This window comes from Lathyrus oleraceus, chromosome 3, assembly GCF_024323335.1.
Source record: "Lathyrus oleraceus cultivar Zhongwan6 chromosome 3, CAAS_Psat_ZW6_1.0, whole genome shotgun sequence".
Lineage (NCBI taxonomy): Eukaryota > Viridiplantae > Streptophyta > Magnoliopsida > Fabales > Fabaceae > Lathyrus > Lathyrus oleraceus.
The window spans coordinates 150,090,021-150,101,780 of NC_066581.1; the positions used below are offsets into that span (position 1 = coordinate 150,090,021).

Below are 11,760 nucleotides of genomic sequence, written 5' to 3' on the forward strand. Positions count from 1 at the left end.
GGACATGGACGATGTGACAATCATCTCTTAGACCACCTCCAGTGGTGGTTCCTTCAATGGGTTTGCCAGCATGGCACCCATCTTTTCACTTTTTCTAGTTTCAAACATATGCCAACGTGGAGAACAGTGTAATGTGAAGCAACGGTTCCTTGAATGGATTTTAATTAATATAAAATTTAATTAATATAAATACTAAAATTAAAGTTGTGAGATTATTATTTTAATTAATATAAAATTTAATATGAATAAAATATTAATATATAAAATAAAGTTGTGAGATCCAATCTGAGTTCTTCAGAGTTGCACCATTGGAGTGAAAAAGTAGTTGGGTTGCTTCAAGCTGACGTGACTTTATAGGTCCCACAAAGAACCCAAAAATGGGTTCACGGTTGGAGAGCATCTCCAACCGTGAACCCATTTTTGGGTTCTTTGTGGGACCTATAAAGCCACGTCAGCTTGAAGCAACCCAACTACTTTTTCACTCCAATGGTGCAACTCTGAAGAACTCAGATTGGATCTCACAACTTTATTTTATATATTAATATTTTATTCATATTAAATTTTATATTAATTAAAAGAATAATTTTAGTGTTTTAAATTAAATTTGATATAAAAAAAATAAAATAAAATTAAACTTATAATTTAAAATGATAATTAAAATTAATCTCAAATACATGATATATAATTAAAAACAATAAAAATAAATAACATCACATAATTAATCAAACTTAAATTTTATCATCTTCATGTCCAAAACGTTCCAAAATATATTCGACTAGATCTCCTTGAAGTTTACGATGAACTTGTTTTTCTTGAATACTTGCTCTTCTTTGTAGTCTTGTTTCAAGATTCGGATGAGGACCGCTAAATGTTTCAGTTGTTGAGTTATTGATATCCACATTATCATAAGAGTAATCAAAATTACCTCCATATGTATGTCGTTCGTCTTCCACAATCATGTTGTGCAATATGATGCAGCCATATATGGTATGCTTGAGAGTGTCCATGTGCCAGGCACGCGTTGGGCCACATATATTGCAAATCGAGATTGAAGCACTCCAAATACCCGCTCCACATCTTTTCTAGCCGATTCTTGATGTTGAGCAAATAATTTTTTCTTTTCTCCCTGTGGCATTGAAATAGTCTTGACAAATGTAGCCCACTCGGGATATATACCATTTGCTAAATAATACCCCATATTATATGGTGTCCCATTGATTGTATATTGCACATTGGGAGCACGTCCTTCCAAAATATCGTTAAACACGTTGGATTGGTTTAGCACATTAATGTCATTGTTTGAACCTGCAATACCAAAAAAAGCATGCCAAATCCATAAGTCTTGTGATGCCACTGCTTCAAGCATGATTGTGGGCTTACCATGATCACCTCGACAAAATTGTCCTTTCCATGCAACAGGACAACTTTTCCATACCCAATGCATACAATCGATGGAACCCAACATACCTGGAAAGCCACGTGACTCTCCCATTTGTAAAAGATGTTCAACATCAGTGTTGTTAGGCTTTCTCAAATACTCAGCGCCAAATACAACATTGACACCCTTAACAAATCTTTCTAAGCACTCAATTGAAGTGCTTTCACCGATTCGAACATATTCGTCTACAAGGTCAGCAGGAGACTCATACGCCAGCATACGAATAACAGGTGTACATTTCTGCAATGGTGAAAGACCCATTTACCAGTTGCATCGACCCTCATTTGGAAATATTCATCATGATTTCCAAGGGCATCTACAATTCGAAGAAATACATGCCTATGCATTCTGAACCTTCTTCGGAATTGAACATCTGTGTATACTGGGTTTTCCGAGAAGTAGTCATTGAATAATCGATTGTGCCCTTCTTCACGACCTCGATCTACCGTTGTTCTTCTCTTTGGCCTAGAGGAACTTCCAGATCGATGTTCATTTTGAAGTTGTTGTTCTTCATCATTGTCGTCCATAAATTCTTCTTCAACCAACTCCCAAAATTCTTGATCGTAATTATCTGAATTGTCTGAATCCATTTAGTGAGTAAAGAATGAGAGAAAAATGAGAAGAATAAGATGAGAATGAGAGAACAATGACATAAGTGGTAGTATATATAATGGTTTGAATAACGGCTAGTTTAAATTAAAGTGGTAGTTTGAATAACGGCTAGTTTAAATTAAAGTGGTACGAATGACCATTTTACATAGGTGTTGATAAATTAAAGTGGTACTAATGACCATTTTACATAAGTGATACTAACTACATTCCATATTTTTTTTCATCTTATTATAATATTTTTCATGAATATCTCGTTGACTATCGTTCATAGTAGAAGTGTCTTTCATCATCATTTGTACTATCCTTAATTCTAGCTCGTCCTCCTTAGCTTGCGCAAGTCTGTCCATTGTTATTGCTCTTTTATTCTTTGCATCTTGCGTTGCATTTGGAATTTCTGATGCCTTACCCTTCCTTTTTGTTGCTTTTGTCCCATTGGACGCTCCATTGGTGATGATGAGTTAAACTCATAACTTGAAGTTGTATCTGGGTTCTCCGATGATGCCCCACTAGCATAAGTCTTTGTTATTTTTGCAGAACTTCCAATCGATTCTTCGACGATGCGCCATTTAACTTTATCTTTTAACAATCGCCATGCATACTCAAGATTGAATGTTGTACCTTGATCCTGAGCAAAAATAGCATGTGCATCTGCCATGACATCGGTCTCGGATGTCCCACTTTTCTTTCCTTTGAGCAATTTTGTAACACCCAACAAATTTTTGAACCATGCCATTTATTCTATGCCATCGACATTTTAACTGTCCCCCTAACTTTTCCCGCAATTGCTCACGATATTGGTTATAACTAGCAACAATTCTTAACCAAAAACTCTCAGCCTTTTGATCAACTCCCACAATTGGATCCTTTGAAACATTGAGCCATGACTGGATAAGTAGTATATCCTCTTCCCTTGTAAATTGCTCTCGAGATCTTTTTTTAACGACAACCCTTTCTTCTTTTTCAGTACCAACTTGAGTAGAAAATGGCGGGACTTGAGTAGAAAATGGTGGAACTTGAGTAGAGAATTCCATATTATTAGAATTCATTTGAGGTATAGGATACATATTTGGATTGTTTGGTGACAAAAGAAATATGGCGGGGTTTGTTGGCACCGGTGGAATTTGAGAATTTTGAGGATTAGGATTTTGATAATTTTGCATGTAATTGAAAAAAGCTTGTTGATAATGAAAATGATTAGAATCCATTTGACCTAAACAATTGTAATTTGAAGTAAAAAGATGAAATTTTGAGTTAAATATTTTGTAAAAAAAATGCTAATGAGAAAAAATTGTTGAAAAAAAATTAAAAGTATAGGAATAAAATGATGAAATTGTGAGAGAGAAATTTCAAATTGAAGAGAAAATAAAAGTGAGAGAAATTTGTGTTGGTAAATTTTTGGAAACCAAAATTATATTTATAATAAAAAATAAGTTAAAAAAAAAAAGTAGCCGTTGAACGACTAATTTCTAAATTATAAAATAGAAAAAAAGAAAGGTTACCGTTACTTCACGTTACGCTGCTCCCCACGCTGATATAGGCTTGAAACGAGAAAAAGTGAAAAGATAGGTGCCATGCTGGCAAACCCATTGAAGGAACCACCAATGGAGGTGGTCTTAGAGATACTACATCTAAGTAACACCTCACCTTAGAATTATTTCCATATTATTATTTAAATTTCTTCAAACTTGAAGACTTTTATATGAGTCATGTTTAATGGTATAGACCTAAAAGGATCAATCCAAATACATATAATACATGACCAGCCAAAAAAATTCATGTTTTAAGGAAAATAAAACGCCCAACTATGAGATCTAAATACATAAAATATTTGAGGTGCTCCCTCCGGTATGAGAGTGACTTCAACTCATGTATATTCTGTCAATCATCATCTTGTTTATTCATTATCCTTATAGAGATGGCAAGTATTGACATTTATTTCATCCTCACAACACACATGATTACAAACATCCTTATCCTTATAGAGCTAGCAATTTTATTGTAAATAAACACGCACCTTACAACAAACATACAACTTACATCATTACATGATATTACACATAACCACGAGTTGAGATGATCAAGTAGTGAACCAAACATCAAGTGTGCTCCATCAAGCTTTTGAGATTGAGTTGATCAAATTGTTGCTGAAATCCCAAAGCTTCTTTGCTAGTCGTTTATTTCTAGCAAATGCACTTGGCTTGAATTCATTGCAATCCACAAAGTACTTCCCAATCACATCTTTCACATTTGGGTGAAGTGCATCATAGCATGTTGTAACTGCTCCCTACCAAATAAACAAAAATAATAATTGATTAATTACATATTTATATAGGCTTTTGAAGTTATTAAATGTGGACATTTTTAATAAGTATTGAAAATACTAAAAGGATTAAATTTAATTAAATGCCTATGAGACGTTCTTCCATATGTAGAAGCTGAAGATCTTCAAGAAAACTGCATAAACAATGGAGTATACCAATTAATTTGGTCAATATAAATTAAAAAGGTAGAACAAACACTAAAAACATGTAAGATTATTTAATTATTTTTTAACATACTCATAAGGTAAGAAGAATATCTCATACGAGGAGTCATTATTATTTCTGGATGAACATAGTTGGCTGTAATGTTCACACCCTCTTGCTGTTCACAAATTTGAGACACCAAATTAAAACATGCTCTATGAACTAATCAAAAAATAAAATTAATTATGGGCCTGTTTGTTTTAATATTTTTTCAAAATTATTTTTATAGTGTTATATATTTTTTGTGTAAATGTTTTTATAAAAAAATTAGAATAATTATTCTTAAAATTTTATTTAGATATTTTATTATTTTATTAAAAAATATATGGATATCAAAATTTCAAAAAAAAAAAATTAATTTTAAAACTATTTCAAATAATTTTTTTATAAAATTCATTTTTGAGATACAATTGTTTTAAAAAATTGCGTTTTTGCTATATTTTGATCTTCAATAATATATATTTATATGATAGAATATCAAAATTAATTTTTCAATTAAAAAAATTATTTTATAAAATTATTTTTGAAAAGATAAAAAAAATCTATTTTCTTTATAGTTAAAACAAGTATGCTCTATGTGCTTCTTGAATAATCCTTTAATAATGATATTTTTTATTAGGGTGTCAAGGTTCTACACCATCCTGAAAAAACGAAGTGGGATGAAGATAGTTGAAAATATGAATTTAAAATTTTAATGTCAACAAAAAGGGCGTGAAAGATATATGGATCTGCATCATAAAAGATAAAAATTACGGACAGGTGGACCTTGCACCATAAAAGATAAAAATTAAATTTTTTTTATCAACATACACATCCGACAAAAAATAGAGTGGAACGGGACAAACATAAGATCTAAAACTTTGATCTTCTCCAAAAAAACGCGGATAGAAGAGACATGTCATTTTCCACCCTATATTTGCTATTATCAATAAAATTTGGTTATATTCCCAAAAGTAATACTAATGAAAATATGAAAGAAAATTAAAAATTAAACAAGTTAATCATTTCTCTATCTCTCATTTATATAATAATCATGTTACAACGTAATCTAGATTGCAATTAATTTAAAGGTTCACCTGAAGACAACGGGAGAGTTCATTTGCATGTAATATGTTGGCTAACTTGGACTGTCCAAAAGCTTTTTTATTAGAATAACTTATATTAAAAGTTATAATAACAACACAAAGTAAATAAATTGCAACCATATAAAGTAAGAAACTGACTTTAGTCAATTAGAGTCAAACCAATAGTACCCATTTTGATCATTGATCTTATCATATCTATTTTGTTTCATTTTGTCAAGAAGAAAATTTGTCAACAGAAAATGACCTGAGTAGTAGAAAAAAATTAGACAGGGTAACAAACAATTACTTTTAGAATCTTATTTATAAGAAAAAAAATTATTTGTTAAATTTATAGAATAAACAATATCTGATCTATATTATTTGTTAAATTTAAATACATCAACTATTTTGAAAATTTTGTCATATATTAAATCCAACTATTTAATTGAAATATAAAGAGTATCTAATACTATTTTTTTTAAAATTGTATAATATATTAGCTATTCAATATTTTTTTTTTATAAATAGAATAAAAGGGAGGATTATTTACAATTACATTTTTTTAATCTTTTTATATGTTTTAGATTTTTTAACCTCTACCTTTTCTTTTATTAAAGTGATGGTTAATTATAAATATAAAGATTGTGAAAATATAGATGAATGATTTTTTTATATATTTATTTTATATAGTGTACTCATATTAGATAGATAAATCCATGGTTTAAAATCCTTAAAAAAATTATTATAGTATATAAACACTACATTAAGATATTGAGAGCAATGAAATTCTCTACAAATGATTTGACAGATTTTGTTGAACACAAGTCAAGTTTCATTATATCAACTCGTCCAAACTTGTTCTCTTGTGTTATTTGCTGCTTAGCTTCCTCTGCAGATTCCATGCTTCTTGCAGCAATGATGACATGCACATTTCTAAGAGCCAACACTCTTGTTGTCTCCAACCCAATACCACTTTCTCCTCCTGCATTATATTTTAAAGAGCTTTCTTAGAGTTTCATTATAAGATGACTGAAAATTCATAATACTATTAACCTGTTATGAATCACAGACATCATAAACAAGACATTGATGTTAATACATTGATATGATAATAATTTTAAAAAACAAATAAATTAAATATAGTCATAATTGTTAGTGTTTGTACTACATTTTTAAGAGATAAGAGATGTCGGTGCTACATATCTAACCTGTGATAATTGCGTTAAGGTTGCTAACATCAATTCCTTCGGTAACCATCTCTGCGGTTGAAGATGATCCAAACCTACTTGGACCAGCCATTCCTGTTATCAACGAAATAACACCCACCATTTTCTCTCTGAGTGACCACTTTATATGAATGAATAAGAGAATAGCTATATATAGAGCCATGTAGAGTAGCATGTTGAGGGATAAAAGTTGAGGTGGGGACGGAGGAAGGTACGATTATAAGACATGATTAGGAAAACAAGAACATAAATGTACTTGATTGAGGTAACCTTAGTCTCATAATATCATATTAAAACAAATGTTTTATTTGACTTCTGCACAATTTTTAAGAAAATAATTAAATATATTAATTCAATTATAAAATTAATATTATTTAATAAAATATTCATATTTTTTATAGTTAGTGAAATTGTTAAAAATAATAAAAATTAATAAATAAGAATATAATAATAATAACATAATAATAAATAAATGTTGTATGGATAGTTTAAAAGGACATTTATATTAAGATATAAAAATATGTAAATAAAACAATTTTTATAAGACGTAGAGAATAACAAACATGAACGTTCGAGAAAAAAACGAAGGGAAATATATAAAGGTGTATAAGTAAAAAATGAAAATAATTATCGATAATTGCAAAAAGAGAAAACATGTCATTACGATATCTAAAAAAAACAAAAATAAATTTACACAAATCACAAGGACATGGACGATATGACAATCCATTAGAAGTATTAAATTTTCGGATCATCTTTTAGAGATACTATCTCTAAATTACATTTCACCTTAGAATTATTTTCACATTATTTTTAATTATATTTTAAATTTCTTCAAACTTGAAGACTTTTATGTGAGTCTTGTTTAATGATATAGACTTAAAAGGAAAATAAAAACACCCAACTATGAGATCTAAATGCATAAAATATTAGAGGTGCTCCCTCTAGTATGAGAATGATTTCATTCCATATATTTTTGTCAATCATCATCTTGTGTATTCATTATCCTTATAGAGATGATAAGTATTGACATTTATTTTATACCTCACAACACACATGCTTACAAACATCCTTATCCTTATAGAGCTAGCAATTTTATTGTAAATAAACACGTACCTTACAACAAACATGCAACTTACACCATTACATAATATTACACATAACAACGAGTTAAGATGATAAAGTGGTGAATCAAACACCATTACATAATATTACACATAACAACAAGTTAAGATGATAAAGTGGTGAATCAAACATCAAGTGTTCTCCATCAAGCTTTTGAGATTGAGTTGATCAAATTGTTGCTGAAATCCCAAAGCTTCTTTGCTAACTGTTTATTTCTAGCAAATGCACTTGACTTGAATTCATTGCAATCCACAAAGTACTTCCCAGTCACACCTTTCACATTTGGGTGAAGTGCAACATAGCATGTTGTAGCTGCTCCCTACCAAATAAACAAAAATAATAATTGATTACATATTTATATAGGATTTTGAGGTTATTAAATGTGAACATTTTTTAATAAGTATTGAAAATACTAAAAAGGTTAAATTAAATTAAATACCTGTGGGACGTTCTTCCATATGTAGAAGCTGAAGATCTTCAAGAAGTCTGCATAAACATTGGAGTATATAAATTAATTTTTTCCAACATAAATTAAAAAGGTAGAACAAAAACTAAAAACATGTAAGATTATTTAATTATTTTTAACATACTCATAAGGTAAGAAGAATATCTCATAAGAGGAGTCATTATTATTCCTGGATGAACAGAGTTGGCTGTAATGTTCACACCCTCTTCCTGTTCACAAATTTGAGACACCAAATTAAAACATGTTCTATGAATAATCCAAAAATAAAATTAATTGTGAGTCCGTTTGTTTTAATATTTTTTTAAAATTATTTTTATAGTATTACATATTTTGTGCTTAAAAGATTTTCTTTTTAAAAATTAGAACAATTATTCTTAAAATGTTATTTTAGATATTTAATATTTTATTAAAAAATATTTGGATATCAAAGTTTCAAAAAATCATTTAATTTTAAAATTATTTTAAATAATTTTTTTTAAAAATTATTTTTGAGATATAATTTTTTTTAAAATTATAAATTCGACTATATTTTGATCTTCAATAATATATATTGATATTACAAAATATCAAAATTAATTTTTCAATTTAAAAAAAAAAAATTTTTATAAAATTATTTTTGAAAATATTAAAAAAATCTATTTTCTTTAAAGTTAAAACACATATGCTCTATGTGTTTCTTTGAGTAATCCTTTAATATGATATTTTTTATTAGGATGACAAAGTTCTACAACATTCCAAAAAAATAAAGTGGGATGAACATATCTGAAGATATGGATTTAAAATTTAAAAAAAAAATAAGGGTGGTACATACATATGGACCTTGCACCATAAAAGATAAAAATTACAATTCTTTTATAAATATGCCAGTCAGCCCATTTTTCACCCTATATGTGTTATTATCAATAAAATTTGGTTCTATTCCCAAAAATAATACTAATAAGAATAGGAAAGAAAATTAAAAGTTAAACAAGTTAATCATATTTCTATCTCTCATTTATAGAATAATTAATTATGTTATGATGTAATCTAGATTGCAATTAATTTAAAGGTTCACCTGTAAACGACGGGAGAGTTCATTTGCATGTAATATGTTGGCTAACTTGGACTGTCCATAAGCTTTTTTATTAGAATAACTGAAATTAAAAGTTATAATAACACAAAATAAATAAATTGCAACCATATAAAGTAAGAAATTGACTTTAATCAATTAGAGTCAAACCAATAGTACCCATTTTGATCATTAATCTTATCAAATCTAATTCCTTTTCTGCAGTAAGTGTATCTATGAGCAATTGATGATAGATTTATGATTCTTCCCTCTATTCCAGTTGCTTTTGCAGTTTGTTTCATTTTATCAAGAAGAAGATTTGTCAACAGAAAATGACCTGAGAAGTGGAAAAAGGTTAGATAGGATAACAAACAATTACTTTCAGAATCTTATTTATAAGAAAAAAATTATTTGTTAAATTTATAGAATAAATAATATCTAATTTATATTATTTAAGTATATTAATTATTTAATATATTTATTTATTTATTTTTCAAATATGATAAGAATAATAAGATAAAAAGTAATAATTTTATGAATGATTAATAAGACATTACCAAGATGATTTGTTGCAAACTGCATCTCAATTCCTTCTTCTGAAAGCTTGAATGGACAAAACATGATTCCAGCATTGTTTCTGCCATTTTAAAAATCAAGTACAAAATATAAATATTTAATTGTGATGTCACATCAACTATTTTGAAATTTTTATCATATACTAAATCCAACAATTTAATTGAAATAGAAGGAGTATCTAATACTATTTTTTAAAAAATTGTATAGATTCATTAAATAATAAAAAAATATATTATTTATTCAATAAATTCTTTTTATAAATAGAATAAAAGGAAGGATTACTTACGATTACATTTTTTAAAATCTTTTTATATGTTTTGTATTTTTTATCCTCTACCTTTTCTTTAATTAAAGTGATAGTTAATTATAAATATAAAGATTGTGAAAATATAGATGAATGATTTTTTATCTATTTATTTTATATATTGTACTCATATTAAATAGATAAATCCATGGTTTAAAATCCTTAAAAAATTATTATAGTATATGAACACTACATTAAGATGTTGAGAGGAAGATCAAGAGCAATGAAATTCTCCACAAATGTTTTGACAGACTTTGTTGAACACAAGTCAAGTTTCATTATATCCACTCTTGCAAACTTGTTCTCTTGTGTTATATGCTGCTTAGCTTTCTCAGCAGATTCCATGCTTCTTGCAGCAATGATAACATGCACATTTCTAAGAGCCAACACTCTTGTTGTCTCCAACCCAATTCCACTTGCTCCTCCTGCATTATATTTTAAAGAGCTTTCTTAGAGTTTCATTATAAGAAGATTGAAAATTCATAATACTATTATTAACCTGCCATGTGTTTGTGCTACATATCTAACCTGTGATAATTGCGGTAAGGTTGCTGGCATCAATTCCTTCGGTAACCATCTCTGCAGTTGAAGATGATCCAAACCCACTTGGACCAGACATTCCTGTTATCAACGAAATAACACCCACCATTTTCTCTATGAGTGACCACTTTATATGAATGAATAAGAGAATAGCTATAGCTATATATATAGAGCCATGTAGAGTAGCATGTTGAGGAATAAAAGTTGAGGTGGGGACGGAGGAAGGTATGGTTATAAGCGGTAGAGAATGTGGGCCCAAAGTCCTTGATTAGAAAAACAAGAACATAAATGTACTTGATTGAGGTAAGTAAAATGAAAGAAAAATAAATAAATTTTGGAGGTTGAAGGTTGTCAGCTTTAAATTTTCTTTTGATGATTTTTAGATCAGGCATTTAATTCTCATGGGCTGCAACAGTCTCTTATTACCATTTATTATTAAATCTGTGCTCTGTTATCTAATATCAATCACAACTGAACCAATTAAAAATTGATTGTTTTTTTTTTCTATAAATAAAAATAATAAGGTTTAATGACCAAAAGATAATGAATGAATTTGTTATGAATAAAAATAAAATAGAGACAGATAAACGGACTTAGAAAAACAAGAAGAGAGGAGAAGTTATTAAGAAAATTTTGGAGAATAACATTTTGATAAAGTATGATATTAGATAAAATGTTATGGTTGGAATTGATTCATATAATCAAACTTATTTAATAATATAATGTTTATTGTTGTTGTTAAGTATATATATTTAAGATTTAATTACACTTATTTTAGATGATTCTCAAAAACATTTTTTTTTGTTAATGAGCAAGAGATTGTATATAAGTGAGTA

At 28.4% G+C, this 11,760-nt stretch overlaps 3 protein-coding genes and 1 pseudogene across 3 annotated transcripts; all 4 read right to left on the reverse strand.

Moving 5' to 3' along the window:
- Nucleotides 1–728: 728 nt before the first annotated feature.
- Nucleotides 729–2,028, reverse strand: LOC127130134 (uncharacterized; annotated as a pseudogene).
- Nucleotides 2,029–2,399: 371 nt separating this feature from the next.
- Nucleotides 2,400–3,081, reverse strand: LOC127130135 (glutathione S-transferase T3). The gene is made up of 2 exons (XM_051059199.1): nucleotides 2,841–3,081; nucleotides 2,400–2,737 (listed from the first exon to the last, which is right to left on the reverse strand). The coding sequence occupies exons 1-2, from the start codon at nucleotides 3,079–3,081 to the stop codon at nucleotides 2,400–2,402; spliced, it is 579 nt and encodes a 192-aa protein (XP_050915156.1).
- A 731-nt stretch (nucleotides 3,082–3,812) lies between these two features.
- LOC127130136 (short-chain dehydrogenase TIC 32 A, chloroplastic) lies at nucleotides 3,813–6,968 on the reverse strand. The gene is made up of 7 exons (XM_051059200.1): nucleotides 6,848–6,968; nucleotides 6,402–6,621; nucleotides 5,829–5,855; nucleotides 5,652–5,730; nucleotides 4,609–4,693; nucleotides 4,467–4,504; nucleotides 3,813–4,334 (listed from the first exon to the last, which is right to left on the reverse strand). The coding sequence occupies exons 1-7, from the start codon at nucleotides 6,966–6,968 to the stop codon at nucleotides 4,161–4,163; spliced, it is 744 nt and encodes a 247-aa protein (XP_050915157.1). The 3' UTR covers nucleotides 3,813–4,160.
- Nucleotides 6,969–7,922: 954 nt separating this feature from the next.
- LOC127125909 (short-chain dehydrogenase TIC 32 B, chloroplastic) lies at nucleotides 7,923–11,074 on the reverse strand. Its single transcript, XM_051054769.1, has 8 exons — nucleotides 10,913–11,074; nucleotides 10,578–10,809; nucleotides 10,062–10,141; nucleotides 9,685–9,841; nucleotides 9,511–9,589; nucleotides 8,581–8,665; nucleotides 8,430–8,476; nucleotides 7,923–8,309 (listed from the first exon to the last, which is right to left on the reverse strand). Exons 1-8 carry the CDS (start codon nucleotides 11,031–11,033, stop codon nucleotides 8,136–8,138), a joined length of 975 nt encoding a protein of 324 aa, XP_050910726.1. The 5' UTR covers nucleotides 11,034–11,074; the 3' UTR covers nucleotides 7,923–8,135.
- Between the last annotated feature and the right edge of the window lie 686 nt (nucleotides 11,075–11,760).